This window comes from Notechis scutatus, chromosome 3, assembly GCF_049901735.1.
Source record: "Notechis scutatus isolate UNSWTSFEM ecotype Mainland chromosome 3, rNotScu1.2, whole genome shotgun sequence".
NCBI lineage: Eukaryota > Metazoa > Chordata > Lepidosauria > Squamata > Elapidae > Notechis > Notechis scutatus.
In genome coordinates this window covers 32,333,253-32,348,120 of record NC_142011.1, presented here as the reverse complement: position 1 = coordinate 32,348,120, position 14,868 = coordinate 32,333,253, and the positions used below count along the sequence as shown (strand labels likewise).

Genomic DNA, 14,868 nt, shown 5'->3' with positions numbered 1-14,868 from the left:
GGCCTCCTAGTTTTCAGCCCAGTGCCTTTAAGTGCTACTCCTAACTGGGTCTCAAATTATAGACCATAAGGAGATTATAGAAATATTTAATATTTCAGTGTAAACATTTCAGCTTGTAAAAGGCTGCAAATGTATTAAAAAATAATTCTTGATTTAAGAGTTATTTTGATATATTCAACTATGGCTGGGAACACTTCATGAATTGGCAACAGATATTGCAAATTGTTTTAAATGATCTATTTTATTTCAGTTTGTAAAGGAAATAGATAATGAGAAGAGAATGAGATTACTACAGTTTGTTACTGGAACATGCCGATTGCCAGTTGGAGGATTTTCTGACCTCATGGGTAAGCAAAATTATGCAAGGTGGATTAGCATGGTTTGATATTGTTTGGGCATAAGCTCAAGTCATTGGGCATTTATATATAAATTTGGAAATTTTAACATCTGTTTCCCAGCTTTTTCCTTTTCACAGATAATAGCTTAACTAATTATCTTTGACAAGAAATGAGCCTCCAAATATAATCATTTTTAAAGTAGGATACATTGTGCATGGTTAATGGATAATAGAGATACAATAATAATAACAGATAATAACAGATAATCAGAGTTGGAAGGGACCTTGTAGGTCATCTAGTCCAACCCCCCGCCCAGGCGGGAGACCCTACACCATTTTGACAAATGGCAGTCCTTCTTGAAAGTCTCAAGTGATGGCGCTCCCACAACTTCTGAGCGCAAGCTGTTCCATTGGTTGATTGTTCTCACTGTCAGAAAGTTTCTCCTTGTTTCCAGGTTAAATCTCTCCTTGTTCAGTTTCCATCCATTATTCCTTGTCTGGCCTGCAGGCACTTTAGAAAATAGCTTGACCCCTTCCTCCCTGTGGCAGCCCCTCAAATATTGGAAGACCGCTATCATGTCTCCCCTGGTCCTTCTCTTTACTAGACTAGCCAAGCCCAGTTCCTGTAACCGTTTTTCATATGCCTTAGTCTCCAGTTCCCTAATCATCCTGGTTGCTCTTCTCTACTTTTTCTAGAGGTGAAACTCAAAAAATTAGAATATCGTGCAAAAGTTCATTTACACTGCTCAAAAAAAATAAAGGGAACACAAAAATAAGACATCCTAGATCTGAATGAATGAAATATTCTTATTAAATACTTTGTTCATTACATAGCTGAGTGTGCTGACAACAAAATCACACAAAAATTATCAATGGAAATCAAATTTAGCAACCCATGGAGGTCTGGATTTGGAGTTACACTCAAAATTAAAGTGGAAAAAAACACTATAGGCTGATCTAACTTTGATGTAATGTCCTTAAAACAAGTCAAAATGAGGCTCAGTAGTGCGTGTGGCCTCCACGTGGATTTGGGGTTTTCATGAGCTATAAGCCATAATCATCTCAATTATGACAAATCACTGCTTGAACTATCTTGCTTTGCATGTAATGAGTCTATCTCATATATTAGTTTCACCTTTTAAGTTGCATTACTGAAATAAATGAACTTTTGTACGATATTCTAATTTTTCGAGTTTTACCTGTAGAGTCTCAACATCTTTTTAATTAATGTGTGAACAAAACTGGATGCAGTACTCTAGGTGTGGTCTTAGTAAGGCTTTATAGAGAGGTATTAGTACCTCTCTTGATCTTGATTGTATCCCTCTGTTAATGCAATTTAGGATTGCATTAGCTTTCTTGGCTGCTGCTGCACACTGCTGGCTCATATTTAGCTGGTTGTCCACTAAGATCCCTCTCACAGTTACTGCTATTGAGCCTGGTTTCGCCCAGTCTATATGTGTACTTTTGGTTTTACTTGCCTAAGTGTAGGGCTTTACTTTTCTCTACATTGAATTTCATTTTGTTAGATGTAAGTTTTGCTTCAATTCAAATATTGCATACTGGAAATTCAGTTTCATATTGGCCACAGCAAGGACAAAACAAAATCCAGAATGATTTACCTGTTCTGAGTTCAAATAAACCAAACCCTGAAACAGTTGTGGATATTCTGACTATATAAAACAGTGGGATTCAGCCTTGGAATAATCTTCTTTGTAGCTATTCTTTGCAGCTATCAATAAATTTCCTGTATTTATTGGCCACTTTAGACAGTAGCTAACATGCTTATCTTGTCCCTGGGAACTTCCCTCCACAGTCGTTTTGGGCTGTAGATGAGGCTGGACAGCTGTCTGCCACAGCAACAACTGCTTGTATTATCAACTCGGCTATTTTTATACACAAATTTAGCACTGTTTCGGAAGAGTGCTAGATCTGTATTGAGAAATAGCCTGATTGATTACAAGGCTGGTGTATTTCAGTATCTGCATTCTGTCAGTTAGGCAAATTATCAATCCCACATTAAGGAAGCTAGACACATTAATTCATACATATGAAATTCAGCTTCCCCACACAAATCTTTACAAAACCACCAATCTGGCCCAGACAGAAATTAGATACTCCATTCGTAAAAAGCAAACTTGAGCTAAAATAGAACACAAAGTATTTTTTAATATGTAGATAAGCAACATTCTGGATTCTGTCCAGGGCAAAGCATCTAAAATGTATGTCATTCTATGTAAGGAATGTGTTATGGAAAGAATATTGTGCACATTTCAAAGGGTAAATTTCACAATATTGTTGAACAATGGTGTATCTTACTTCAATGGGGAAAGTATTTTTATCTTACTTGAGCTTTTTAAGGATTGATTCTAAGGATGGTTATTTTTACGCCCTGATAATTCTGGCAGCTTATCATACATAATTTCTGCCTCTTCCTCTTCTGTTATTGCAAAAGAAAGGTTGGGATTTCTCTAGAACACAGTGCTGAATATTGTAGGAGAAAGGAATGGGGAAAAGTAGATACACTGCTTTATTCTGTATATTCCGTCATTTCATTCTCTCTTGGGAGTAGAATAACTCTGAATAAAATCCTATTTCTTCAGCATTTTGAAGAAACATACTTCAAGTACATACCTCTGTACTATTGGAGGTATGGTCATTTATGGTGCAGAATGAATCACTTTAGAAATATTAGAAGACTGTACTGATCCATTGTGGCTGTGCAGTGCTTCTAAAAATCCAGAAATATGAATGTTCATTAAAGCATCCAGAACTGTTTCTGGATCCCAACCATAAAAACATTTTTATGGCACATACTATTTTGTAATTAAACTGATTTTTATCATAACTAATGGTAAACTCTGTTTCATTATGCAACTCAAAATAATGATTAGCCAGCCTAATGATGTACTTTTTCACCTCAGTCAGACTTCAGAAGTAGGTATGTTCTGCCTTTGTTCTTTGCAAACAAACTTCTACAAAGTCTTTGTATGAGAGGTCTGGTACTCTTATGCAGGCACAGTATGCAAAGTTACAGTTTAACAAACTCCATATGTGAAGGATGTGACCTTGGTATGAAAAAACCAAAAGCGACTTTAAGAAGCTATTACATAGTCCAAAGACTGAGGGAAAACATGAAAACAACTCACTTTGACTAGGAGGGAGAGAAACTTTAAAAAGCTCACATTCATCTTTGGAGGGACTGATGTTCCCAAAAAATTGGCACTATCACCAAGAAGGCCTGCCTGTGATCCCCAATGTTTTTACTTCCTGGGGAAGCAAGGCTTTGAACAGGCATTCACTTGATGATCTGATAAAAATGGACAAAACGTTTTGGAGAATTAGTCCCTAATTCAAGTTTGGAGATGCACTTTGGTGGTAGGTTTGACAACCAATAATCTGGCTGTTGCATTCTTGCCAGTTGCAGCTTCTGAGTTGTCTTTAGAAGTAGCCCTATATAATATGTGTTATAGTAGATGAACTGCATGCTGGTGGATATGGGTCACCATCACCAAGACTCCCTGGTTTTGTGGAACTGGAAGTGAATTTCAAGTGCTATGTAAGTCAACACAAATGGAAGAACTTTACATGGCATTGTTTTAATACATTGTCCCTGATGGAACTGATATTTATCATAAATTAATATTATGACTACTACTTAATAGTGATACAAACACAAAAGGTCTTACTACTTAATTTCTTAACAAAAATATCTGATCCTCAGCAGCTTTGATTTTCACTATATTTACTTAATACAACTTAATTTCTCTCATATCTTAATTTAAATTTTTTTTAGGGAGTAATGGACCCCAAAAATTCTGCGTTGAAAAAGTTGGTAAAGAAAACTGGTTACCTAGAAGCCATACATGGTAAGTAATTAGATGATTCAGGTTACTATGTCCATTTGTAACAATTAGGGCTACTTTTATATTTTTTGTAAATAAATAGCTAAAATGCTTTAAATCATACAGAAAGTTGCATGCCATTGTGGTGTTGATCCACAAGGTACATTTTTCATTTAGAAATAGGGATGTAAAAGTTGTTAGATAATTATATAATTATATAACTAGAACTGTTCCTATTTCCCCCCTTGTCTACTCAGAAACTGATCTGTTTTATACAGCATATCATGATATCATTAAAATCACAAATATGCAGTAAAAAAATTAATCATATAAAATATAATTCATATGGTACATAGTTAAGCTCAAGAAATAGACTGAAATGGATTAATGGACGATGTGGACATCTGAAAATGCATGTTATTATTCAGGGTATGTTGATATAATTCAATATCCAGGCAATAAAAAGGCAGAGAAAATCATTTGTTGAGCTGAATGCTCTTATTTTTCTTCTGCATCGTTTTGTTCAAATGTTCAGTGTTATTAAGCTTGCTGCTTATTTTCAGTTTCAATCGCTTGGATTTGCCACCATACAAGAGTTATGAACAGCTAAAGGAAAAGTTATTGTTTGCAATTGAAGAAACAGAAGGATTTGGACAAGAGTAACTTTTTATGGAATTTGGATCAGAAGAACATAAATTCATTTAGGGTGTGAGTTCTTCATTGCCTCTGCTAGTTGCACTTCTTACTGTAAACAGGACTTGATCTTCATTTATTTAAACAAATATTAGTATGTAAGTAAATGGATGTTGCTCTGTCATTTTATTCTTTCTGTTTTTAGATTTCTTCCAAGTCCTTTACAGAAATCCAAAATGATAAACTAGAAATGAAATCTTCCTTGACCAGAGGTCATTATACTTCTGGAGTTATGTCTTGCATCATGTTCATTAACTGGAGTGCTTTTTCTTTCTTTCATTTTCTTTTTTTCTTCTTTTTTTCTTTTTTCTTTTCCTTTCTTCTCTTTTCTTCTTCTAAAGCGACTCCTTTCTCTTCCTGTTTTAGTAGCAAAGTATTCCTGCTGAAGAACTGGGAAGTCCACTGGTAGCTGTAACATTGCAGCAGGTTTTTTCTAACAGCACTTCCTTGCATTCAGACTGGGGGTTCTAAAAGCATTTCCATTGCTTGCATTATGTGTTCTTTACCCATTGAGGCTTGACTGTTTCCACTCTCCCAAAACATCCCAAAGCCATCTCTGTTCAAACAGAGTAGAGAGATATGTGGACCTTAATGCATGCATCCATAGCATAGCACTTTTATTTATTTTTACCACTATGATCGCATTCCTCAGGTTATTCCTCCATCTGAAGGTGCCTCTTCAAATTTGCAGGAATTTTAACCCATTTTCAGCTAAGTGTGTACTTAGTTTTGATTATGGTACTTTAATAGTAAATTTGAAAGACAATTCTTTCAGGTGGAAACAACTGGAAATTATTTCCAGTTCTCTTTTTAGGTTGAGTTTAAAACTATACAAATGGCCATTAACTGTCAATTCTAGTTCTCCTCTAGATGCAGGAGCATTGCTTCCTATTTCCCAGTAGTGGTCTATCCATTGCAACAAAACTGCCTCATGAATATATCTGGACATGCAATCCTATGCATATGTATTTGTAACTAATTGAACAGAGTGAAACTTACTTCTGAATAAACAGGCATAGAATTCTGTTTGTAAGAAACTGAGGCACAAAAATTACATTCCTGCATACTTCCAAATACTGTTTTAAATAATTCATTAACTTTTTTTAGAGGGTGGAAATTATGTGTTATGATTTAGACTGTTGATCAGCTCTTATTAACAACCTAGAAAGCACTTGGTTTTAAATCTAATTTAAATTTAAATTATAATTTTATAATGTCCATTAAAGCTGACAATAGTACTTAAACTATACTCCCCAAGTTTTTAACAAAAGTACTTAGTTCTTTTGCCCAGTTTTGCAACCTTGCATCTTTTCCTCCAAGTTGTTAAAATTCTGTGATCTGCATGCTGCTCTGGAACTCAGTAGAAGAGGTGGTAACATTTTCAGAAATCAGTAATGCATGTTGATAGTTACATACTTGTATTGTCCTACTGTGTAAGAAAGAGCAGAATCCTTTAAGAACTAGCTAGCATAGTCAAAGATCAAACCAATTGGCCAGTAAGACAAGTGTTACATATCTACCCATCCAGACTCTAAAAATGAATTAATTCAGGGCTATTGAACGCTTATGGGCTTAACCACTTTTATAACTGATTTTTTTTTTAGAATTCTCATTTGAAACAATATAAATAGCCAATTGTTCTTCCATTTTTGTTTGAAAATTATGAAAACAATTTAATTAGCCTCCCTTCCGTGTACATTCAAAGGAATATACACATAGTTTTTTCTTACACATATGATCTATTTCTTGGATGGAGAGGGTCATATGTTGATTCTGGAGAGATCTGTCTGTGATACTTACCAGAATATCTGAAGTATATATTAAAAATCTAGATTCTGGAAGAGAAAAAGCCTTAGAATTCTTTGCTTATTTGTTTTAATAACATTTAATTATTGAACATTTACAATTCAAAAAAAATTGAGGTAACAAATAAGTATGGAATATAGCTAATGCTCTACACAATGTTACATTATTCATCTAGTGACCTAGAAATATTGTTAATGTATAAATATACAAAAGGCTTTCTGCCCTATATTTTTAAAATAAAGGATAGCTTTAATTAAAATAGCTGAGGCCCTAGTTCTGTAGGGCATGGCTGTTTAATATTTTTATGGCTCAGATGATTAGTTCAGGAAAAAGCAAATGCTTGTATATATTTTTGCAGTCTGGAAAAGTGTAGCTTATTCAAACTTTTAATTTAAATAGCTTTTTGTTTGTCTTTACTGCTGCATTACAGGGGGAAGTGGGGGCTGGACATCCCGAGTACAAAAAAGTATTTTAAACAGTCATACTGAGAATATTTAACAAACGGAGTCTTGACCATGAAGTATTTGTTAAAACATTTATTGTAAGCATTGTGCTAGCAATATTTCTAAAATCAGAATGAAAAGTCACTTTTAAGGTCCCTTTGCATTGTAATTTCTAAATTTTGTTCTTATGCCTTGTTATGTTGCAATAATAAAAGTCATTTGAGCAGTTTGTATCTCTTTTCATTGTGGGAACCTGAAGGCTTGTGGAAGTATGGTACTGTTGCTGGGTGGAATGGCTTGAACTGTGGCAAGATTTTTTTCTGCAAAGAGTAGGATTTGTTCATCATAAATTCAAAAGTATATGTGAACAGCAGTTCTTCCACATGAATATCAGAACATAGCAATATCTCCAGAAACATTAGTTGTAAATATTAATTTCTATTATATATATTTCAGTCTGAATATTCTTTAGGCCTTTAGGAAAGGTAATGGGTGAAATTTCATCAATTATGTTCATTGTAATGTTTACCAGATCAGGAGTCGCCAACCTTTTGGATCTCAGGGATCACCAAACTCATAATTTTAAATCCTGAGGAGCCCGGCCGAAGTTTCTTCTTAGTTTTCCCATTATGTTAAAATGTTACCACAGTAATCAACTCATTAAGTCATATGCGCACCATATTCCAAGCACAAAAACATCTGCAGATGTTAAATCCCTGTGCCAAATGTTTCAGCACATTAAAAGATGTGTTGATTACCAGGCACAAACTTATAACATTATAGTATTTCCATTTATAGATCTGATTCACATTCTCTTTTGCTGAAGTCTTAATCTTAAGCGTTGCTATGGAAACGGGTGGTGATGGCCACCAAGGGACAGGAAGGTTGCCAGAGCGGTGCCTGAGGCGCTCTGAGCATGAGTGGCTCCTGCCGCCACCGCCGTTTGAGGGGCGCCTCAGCTGCCATGGAAGGCTGATCAGTCTTCTGAGCCAGGCCTCTTTGCTAGTCAAAGCCTCCTTTGATGGTCAAAGCCTTTTTGGCTTCCCCTCCTCGCTACCACCTGGTGTTGGAAATTGTCTCTCTCGGGGAGTGCTCGCAGAAACTTCGGCCGGGTTCTTGAGAGACGAGAGTGACTCCGGCTGCTTCTCTCTACAAGTGCTTCTCGAGAGAGAAAAGACAGACGATTTTTCAGGTAGCTTGGCCAAAACCCCTGTCCCTGGGAGATGTCCCGAGCAAGGTGGGGAGCGGTAGTGGCAGCATTCAGGGCAGGGGATTTGGCTGGTGCGAGGCACTTTGGGGAAGAGCTGTTGTGGTTTGCCAGCAGCCAGTGCAGATGGCAAAGGTATTGGACAGTGAGGACGAAAGGGAACCAGTCAGGGAGTCTGGCGAAGACTTGGACGAGGGTCCTGCATCCAATGCATGGATGGGGCCAGGACCATCTGAGAGTGGGGTGCTGCCTTCGGAGTCTGGCAGCAGCAGAGGACCCCAGGGAGCCTGTTCCTAGTGCGCATGTGCATAGAGCTGCTAGAAGGCGAGAGCAGCTGAAGCAGCAGGAGGTAAGTAAGGCTGGCTTACTTAGGAGTAAGGCTGAGAGGTGATTGCCCCTCCCATCAGGGATAAAAGTCAGCCCTTGGTGATATACTCTTTGCAGGAAGCAAAGAAGTTCATTGAAGCCCTACAAACTCTGGTTTGTCTTTGCTGGAATTACTTTTTTTTTTGTAAATTTTATTTGAGTTTTCACAAAGAGAAAAAAAATACAAATAAAACATCTTTTTTGAAAACAGCATAATCCCGGGTTACATTTCTTCGTACAGACACAAATTCAGGTTGATGCTCATTTTTATATTCTATTCCATATCATACTACTATTTTACATTTTCTGCATAGCTTCTCCCCTTTTAATTTTCTCAATTTTATTTTAATTATCTCATCTCAATTCAAATCATTGTATTTATATTTTTTGTCTGTCCTGTTTCAATTATCTATTATCTTTTCTCATTAAACAAAATTTCTCCTGTAGTTACTGATTGGAGTATGACGCCTTTATATCTTTTCCCTAAAGTTGTAACATTCAATATAATACATAACTTCTATTCGGATTCTGCTTGGTACATTCTTAAAATACACACTGTATTCTTAAAAAAAGAAAAAAATTATAAATGTATATAATTAAAACAACATTCTATTCCAATTCAATTCTATCATTAATATTAATATTCATTAAAGTTTTAACATCTTTAACATTACTTTTCAATTAAATATCATACTTCTATGGGAACAATTATAAGCTTTCCATAGTTAATTCCCCCCCTTCACTTATATTTTATAAAACATTAACTAATTAAAATGTTCCCTTTCCTTCCTAATTCAGTTTTCTCATTTATTTCATTTCACTTATTTTATTTACAAACATTTCACTAAATTACATCATACGTTGTTTCCAATTTTCTAAAGTTATTTCTATTACTAATATAACAATACAACCTTATGTACCTTTACAGAATCCCTTTTTCAGTTAGATTTTCACCCCATTATCTCTAAATAGGTCCTGTTTCTCTATATCTTATTCCGGTCCTTTGTAACTTCTTTTCCTTTCCTTCTTCCCTCTCTTCTTCTCTCTCCCCTTTTTACCCCCTTGTCTCTACCTCTATTTCTCTCTTCTGTATTCCCCTTTTCTGTTGCTTTCCAGTATTATACTTATTTTTCGAATTATTTTTCTTTGGTTGTTTTTTTAAGTCTTAAATTCTCCATTCTCTTTCCCCCCTTTCCTTTTTCTTCCCAACATAAAATTACTTGTTCATTAAAGATGGCTTCTTCTTTGTCCCAGTCTTCTTGTTTTGCAGCCTTTTCTTGTTGTTTCTCATAGTTCCAAATCTCCATCTCTAAGAATTGAAAAACGAAGCCAAAAGTACCCTTCCCTTGTGCAACTTCTTTGTACTTTTTAAGTTCCATTTTCAATTCATCCAGAAGTGGTGCCATTGTATACATTTTTAAACAACCACCCGATTGATTTTAGTCATTCAAATATAATAACCAAAAATCCAAAGATCACCAAATAATCCAAATACACGCAAGCTGTTTCTTTTATACTCTTTTTTTTTCACTTTCTCTTCCTGGGGTTACTATTTAGTTGCAAAGTTTCAATTAAAATGTATCTTTTAGAAGTCTTATTGAAGTTTTACTTTAGATTCTTTTTAATTCCAGGCAGTCTCCTCCCTCTTCCAGATCCTGCCCTTATTCTTTTTCTCTCCCTTTCTGCTTATGAAAAAGAAAGTTTTTGATGTCCAGAAATCTTTATTATCCCTTTAGCATTTTGTTTTATTTTCAGCTTAATTGCCTATTGATGTCAAAGCGGTTTTTTTCTGATTTCTTATTTAAGTCTCTTAGTTGTCAGTATAGGGAAGGAGAGAGAAGGGGGGAAAAAGCCAAACCTTTCCCTTTTCACTTTCCTTCGCTGCTTCCTACTCTTCTTTGGGAGCGATGTTAGCTTTTGTAAATTTAAATTCCAGGGTACCTTAGTTGTTGCTTTTACAATTTAACCCGGTCAGCCAAAACTTTCACTTCCTCCTGCACATTCTTTTCCGGTTGAGTTCTTTGTGGTGGCCATTTCTGACCACCGCTGCAACCGCCTTCGGGAAAGGGAGTAATGGCCAGCTGAAGAGGAGAGATGCGGCTCTCCTTGACCCTGCTGGCGGTCTCCCCGCTCTTTACCACCTCTACGGGGTGGCTTAGCCCCGAAACCAGCTGGCTCGGGGTGCTCCAGCGGCGAGCCCAGACAGAAACCGCACACAATCGCAGATTTCTGTCTGTCGCCGAAGCCCTTCAAACCGGAAGCGTCTTTGCTGGAATTTCTGTCAGTTTATATTCTAAGAAATTGGACTTCTGTTTCTTGGCAGCCTTCTACAACCCTGAAAGGCATGAGCTTATCTCAGAGTTGTGTCTAAATGAGTTTTGGCTGGGAATGCAAGAAACTCCCAGCGTTGCATTAAAATAGGTTTGATTTTACACTCAGTTTGTGTTTAATTTGGACGAAGCCTGGGTCAGAACAAGAGCCAGGGAGGGTTCTGATGCTGCCATCTCCCACGGACTCCCCTCTGCATGTGTCAGTCCACCCACCGGCATCACCACTTTGCCAGCCAGCCGCAGCTGCTTCCCTGCTCACCAGTGCCCTTTGGCTCAGCACAATGGGCGCGGAGCATGTCTCCCTCCCTCACGTGGAGCGTGTTTCCCTCACGCACCCAACTGCAGCGGTGGGTGCACAAGAGGGATGCTTCGCCAGCAGGTCCTGCAAGAAATGGGGGAGGGCGCAGCATTTCCCCGTCCGCTGCCAGACCCAACATGTGGCACCCAGCTGGGCTTACCCGAAGGGGGGCGGGGTAGGAAGCGGCACCCCTCCCAAGGCTGGAGGAAGAGGGCCTTTGAGCCCCAGGCACCAATTCAGGCAGTGCCCTGCCGACTCACCTGCTCATGGAGAGGGAAGCTCCTTTATCCCCGAGCCATGTCTTCCCAGAACACTGACCGAGCAGGGAATTGGCTGCAACCATCAGCTTGGAACAGAGATGTGCTGGTTTAACTATGCCCCCCTCTTGCTGCAACAGCACCATTACCTCGTCCTGGCCGGTGAGGAGATTTCCAACCCCATCACGGACTGGTCCCATATTCCAGAGCTGCTCCTGGATGACCAAAGGACCAGTCTTGTGACTACTGCAGCTCTGGAATATGGGACCGACTTTCCCACTGTCAGCAAGCCACCCCAGGGCAGATTTCCCTCCCCCACTGTTGGTCTTGCCTTCCAGTTCTAGCTCGCATGGCTCTACTCAAGGGAAGGTTTGCACTTGGCCGAAGGGTGGGGGCCAACGGGTGGGCGGGCCATGTGGGCAGTTCCCATGCAGCCTGGATTAATTGCTTTGGGGGGGACATTTCTGTGTGGCCCACCAAAATTTTCTCGTGGTCCACCAGTGGGTCATGGCCCATCAGTTGGTGACCACTGTACCAGATCACATTAACACATTTTCCAACAGCATTCAAACAAGTTGAAGCTTACATTGAATTCATTTAGTATCTTCAGCTCTTATTGCGAGGAGAAACTGTTGCACATTTCTTTCCCAGAATCACGAGAGATCAGAAGCACTGGGTTGTAAAAAGCCCATTGTTAAATTATTGTCAAAGTATGCATTCAGATACTCAGGTAACTGTAATAATAAAAATTGCTCAAGCCAAACTTCTATGAAGGTTTAAAAATATTATGGTCTCATTTCTTGCATGTTGTGACTTTTTCTTCCCGAAAGTTTCTCTACTGTTCAAAAAGTGACAAATGAGTACATCCAGGGGAGGGCTGTAACCAAACACTAAAAGGAGTGATAAAAGGTTCTGTGCATATTCAGTCTACGTAAAAGATGAGTGACAGGAGACGTGGAATGGTGAGTTCTTCACCAGAGATCTTCCAAAAGGTATAGAATAGGTGGTATCTGGCAACAGTAGCAATTTGCGAGAGGGATCAAAGTGACCTTGTAACCACCACTTAAGTATGAGCCAGCAGTTTGCTGGAGCTGTCAAAAAAGCTAATGCAGTCTGAGGTTGCATTAACAGAGGGCTGGTTTCAAGATCATGAGAAGTGATAGTACTGCTTTTGGTACTGTACTGGTAAGGCCATACTTGGAATGCTACATCCAATTCTGGTCACCATGATACAAAGAAAAAAAAAAAGATGTTGAGATTGTGGAAAGAGTGTAGAGAAGAGCAACAAAGATAAGGGGTCTGGAGGTAAACCATATGGTTTATGAAAAATGATTAAGGGAACTAGGCAGGGATGGGATTCAACCAGTGTTACTTCCGGTTCAGTGGTTACATTTTGATTATGCGTGCGTATAATACACCTAAAGCTGTGCCACCTGGACAGCTTATAAGCACTGCACGCAGGTGCACAGCGTTTGAAAAAGCACTTTTTTCCTGCTTTTTCAACCTCAGCTGTGCCATGCAAAGCAGCTGAGGTTGAAAAAGCAGGAAATAAAGGTCAGGTAAGACTCCGGCCGGGCAGGTGGGCCAAACAGCAGCAGACACAGAAACGATTCGGTGTCTGCTGCTCTTCAGAGCTACTGGTTCTATACAGCCGGCCAGAACCAGTAGCATCCCACCCCTCAAACTAGGTATGCCTAGTCTAACAAAGAGAAGGGCTAGGAGTGATCTTCCAATATATAAGGGGCTGTCACAGAAAAGGAGTTGACCTACTCTCCAAACCTCTTTGAGTGCAGGACAAGAAGTAATGAGTAGAAGATTATTAAAGAGAGATCCAAACTAGAACTGTGGAGAAGTTTCCTGACAGAACAATTAATCAACGGAAAAACTTATCTCTGGAAGTTGAAGGTGCTGTATCACTAAAGGGTTTCAAGAAGAGACTGGATAGCCATTTGTCGAATGGTACAGGTTCTCCTGCTTGAGCAGAGGGTTGGACTAGAAGACCTTCCTGGTCCCTTCCAACCCTATTTTATGTTCTGTGTGTCACAGATGGTCTAGTGCAGGGGTCTCCAACCTTGGGCACTTTAAGACTTGTGGACTTCAACTCCCAGCTTTGCTGGCTGAGGAACTCTGGGAGTTGAAGTCCACAAGTCTTAAAGTGGCCAAGGTTGGAGACCCCTGCTCTAGTGGATTCTGCATTGAGATAGATCCTACAGATTCTATAGATGGGACCTTCTGAATAGATAGAGAAGTACTTCACAAAGTCTATAGCTGAACTAAGGAGCTACTGGACATGATGGTGGCTACTAGCTTGTACATATTAAAAGACTTTTAAACACTTAAAACAGAAAGATTACTAGCATTTATCAGCATTTATCATGATTACATAGTGTGTAAGCTAGTTGGCAAACAAAACCAGGAGGTGCTTTTATGCTCCTAATCTGCTTTTTACAGGCACTACTGTAGTTGGTCATCATAGGAATAGAATACTGGATTTCTTAGAACCCTGTTTTTCATTCAGTTAGTTCATACTTCTATTGCTGTCCTAGTATGAAGATTTGAACTTGAAACATTTTAGGAAAATAAAAAGCTCATTGGGACTCCCATCATTTATAATGCATCTGTCATGAAAACTGTCTCTGAATCCATAGAGGGCAAAAGGCCACTTCCACAGAACAACCTCCAGTAATGCATATCTTCTATTTTCCCCCCCAATGGTTTTCAAATTGGCAATGTCCTACCTATCAATGAATACTTCAGCTTCAACCACAATACAAGAGCACACAATAGATACAAACTCAAGGTAAACTGCACCAAACTTGACTGCAAGAAATACAACTTCAGCAACAGAGAGGTCAATGTCTGGAATAGTCTACCTGACTCTGTGGTTTCTTCCCCAAACCCAAAAAACTTTAACCTTAGACTGTCTACTATTGACCTCATCCCTTTCCTAAGAGGTCTGTATAAGCGCACCAACGTGCCTACCGTCCCTGTCCTATTGTTTTTCTTTTTTAAAAAATTCGTATCCATTTCATGTATTCATAACCATGTTTATACTTATACCTGTTATCTAACACTTGCTTGACAAATAAAATAAAAATAAATAAACGTGAACTTCAACTCTGCCGAGTTCTGTGGAATTCTGGGAGTTGAAGTCCATACATCTTAAAAGTTGTCACATTCCCTTAGGTTGGGCTCCAGGTCGGGTCCAAAAGCTTAGAAGAATAAACCCCTGGTCTCGGTGACAGACTCCGATTGGATCTCCCAGTATATCTTTCCCTCGACTGACGGA

General features: G+C 38.6%; 1 protein-coding gene across 6 annotated transcripts in view; it reads left to right on the top strand.

The window, feature by feature from the left end:
• The window catches only part of ITCH (itchy E3 ubiquitin protein ligase), a 57,748-nt gene extending 50,398 nt beyond the window's left edge, over window positions 1-7,350 (top strand). For all 6 annotated transcript variants that reach the window (XM_026681696.2, XM_087959431.1, XM_087959432.1 and 3 more), the window contains 3 exons: window positions 251-347; window positions 4,131-4,203; window positions 4,743-7,350. In XM_026681696.2, the coding sequence (XP_026537481.1) occupies window positions 251-347; window positions 4,131-4,203; window positions 4,743-4,842 (270 nt within the window). In that variant the 3' untranslated portion in view covers window positions 4,843-7,350. The remainder of the gene's footprint in view (window positions 1-250; window positions 348-4,130; window positions 4,204-4,742) is intronic.
• The last annotated feature ends 7,518 nt before the right edge of the window (window positions 7,351-14,868 follow it).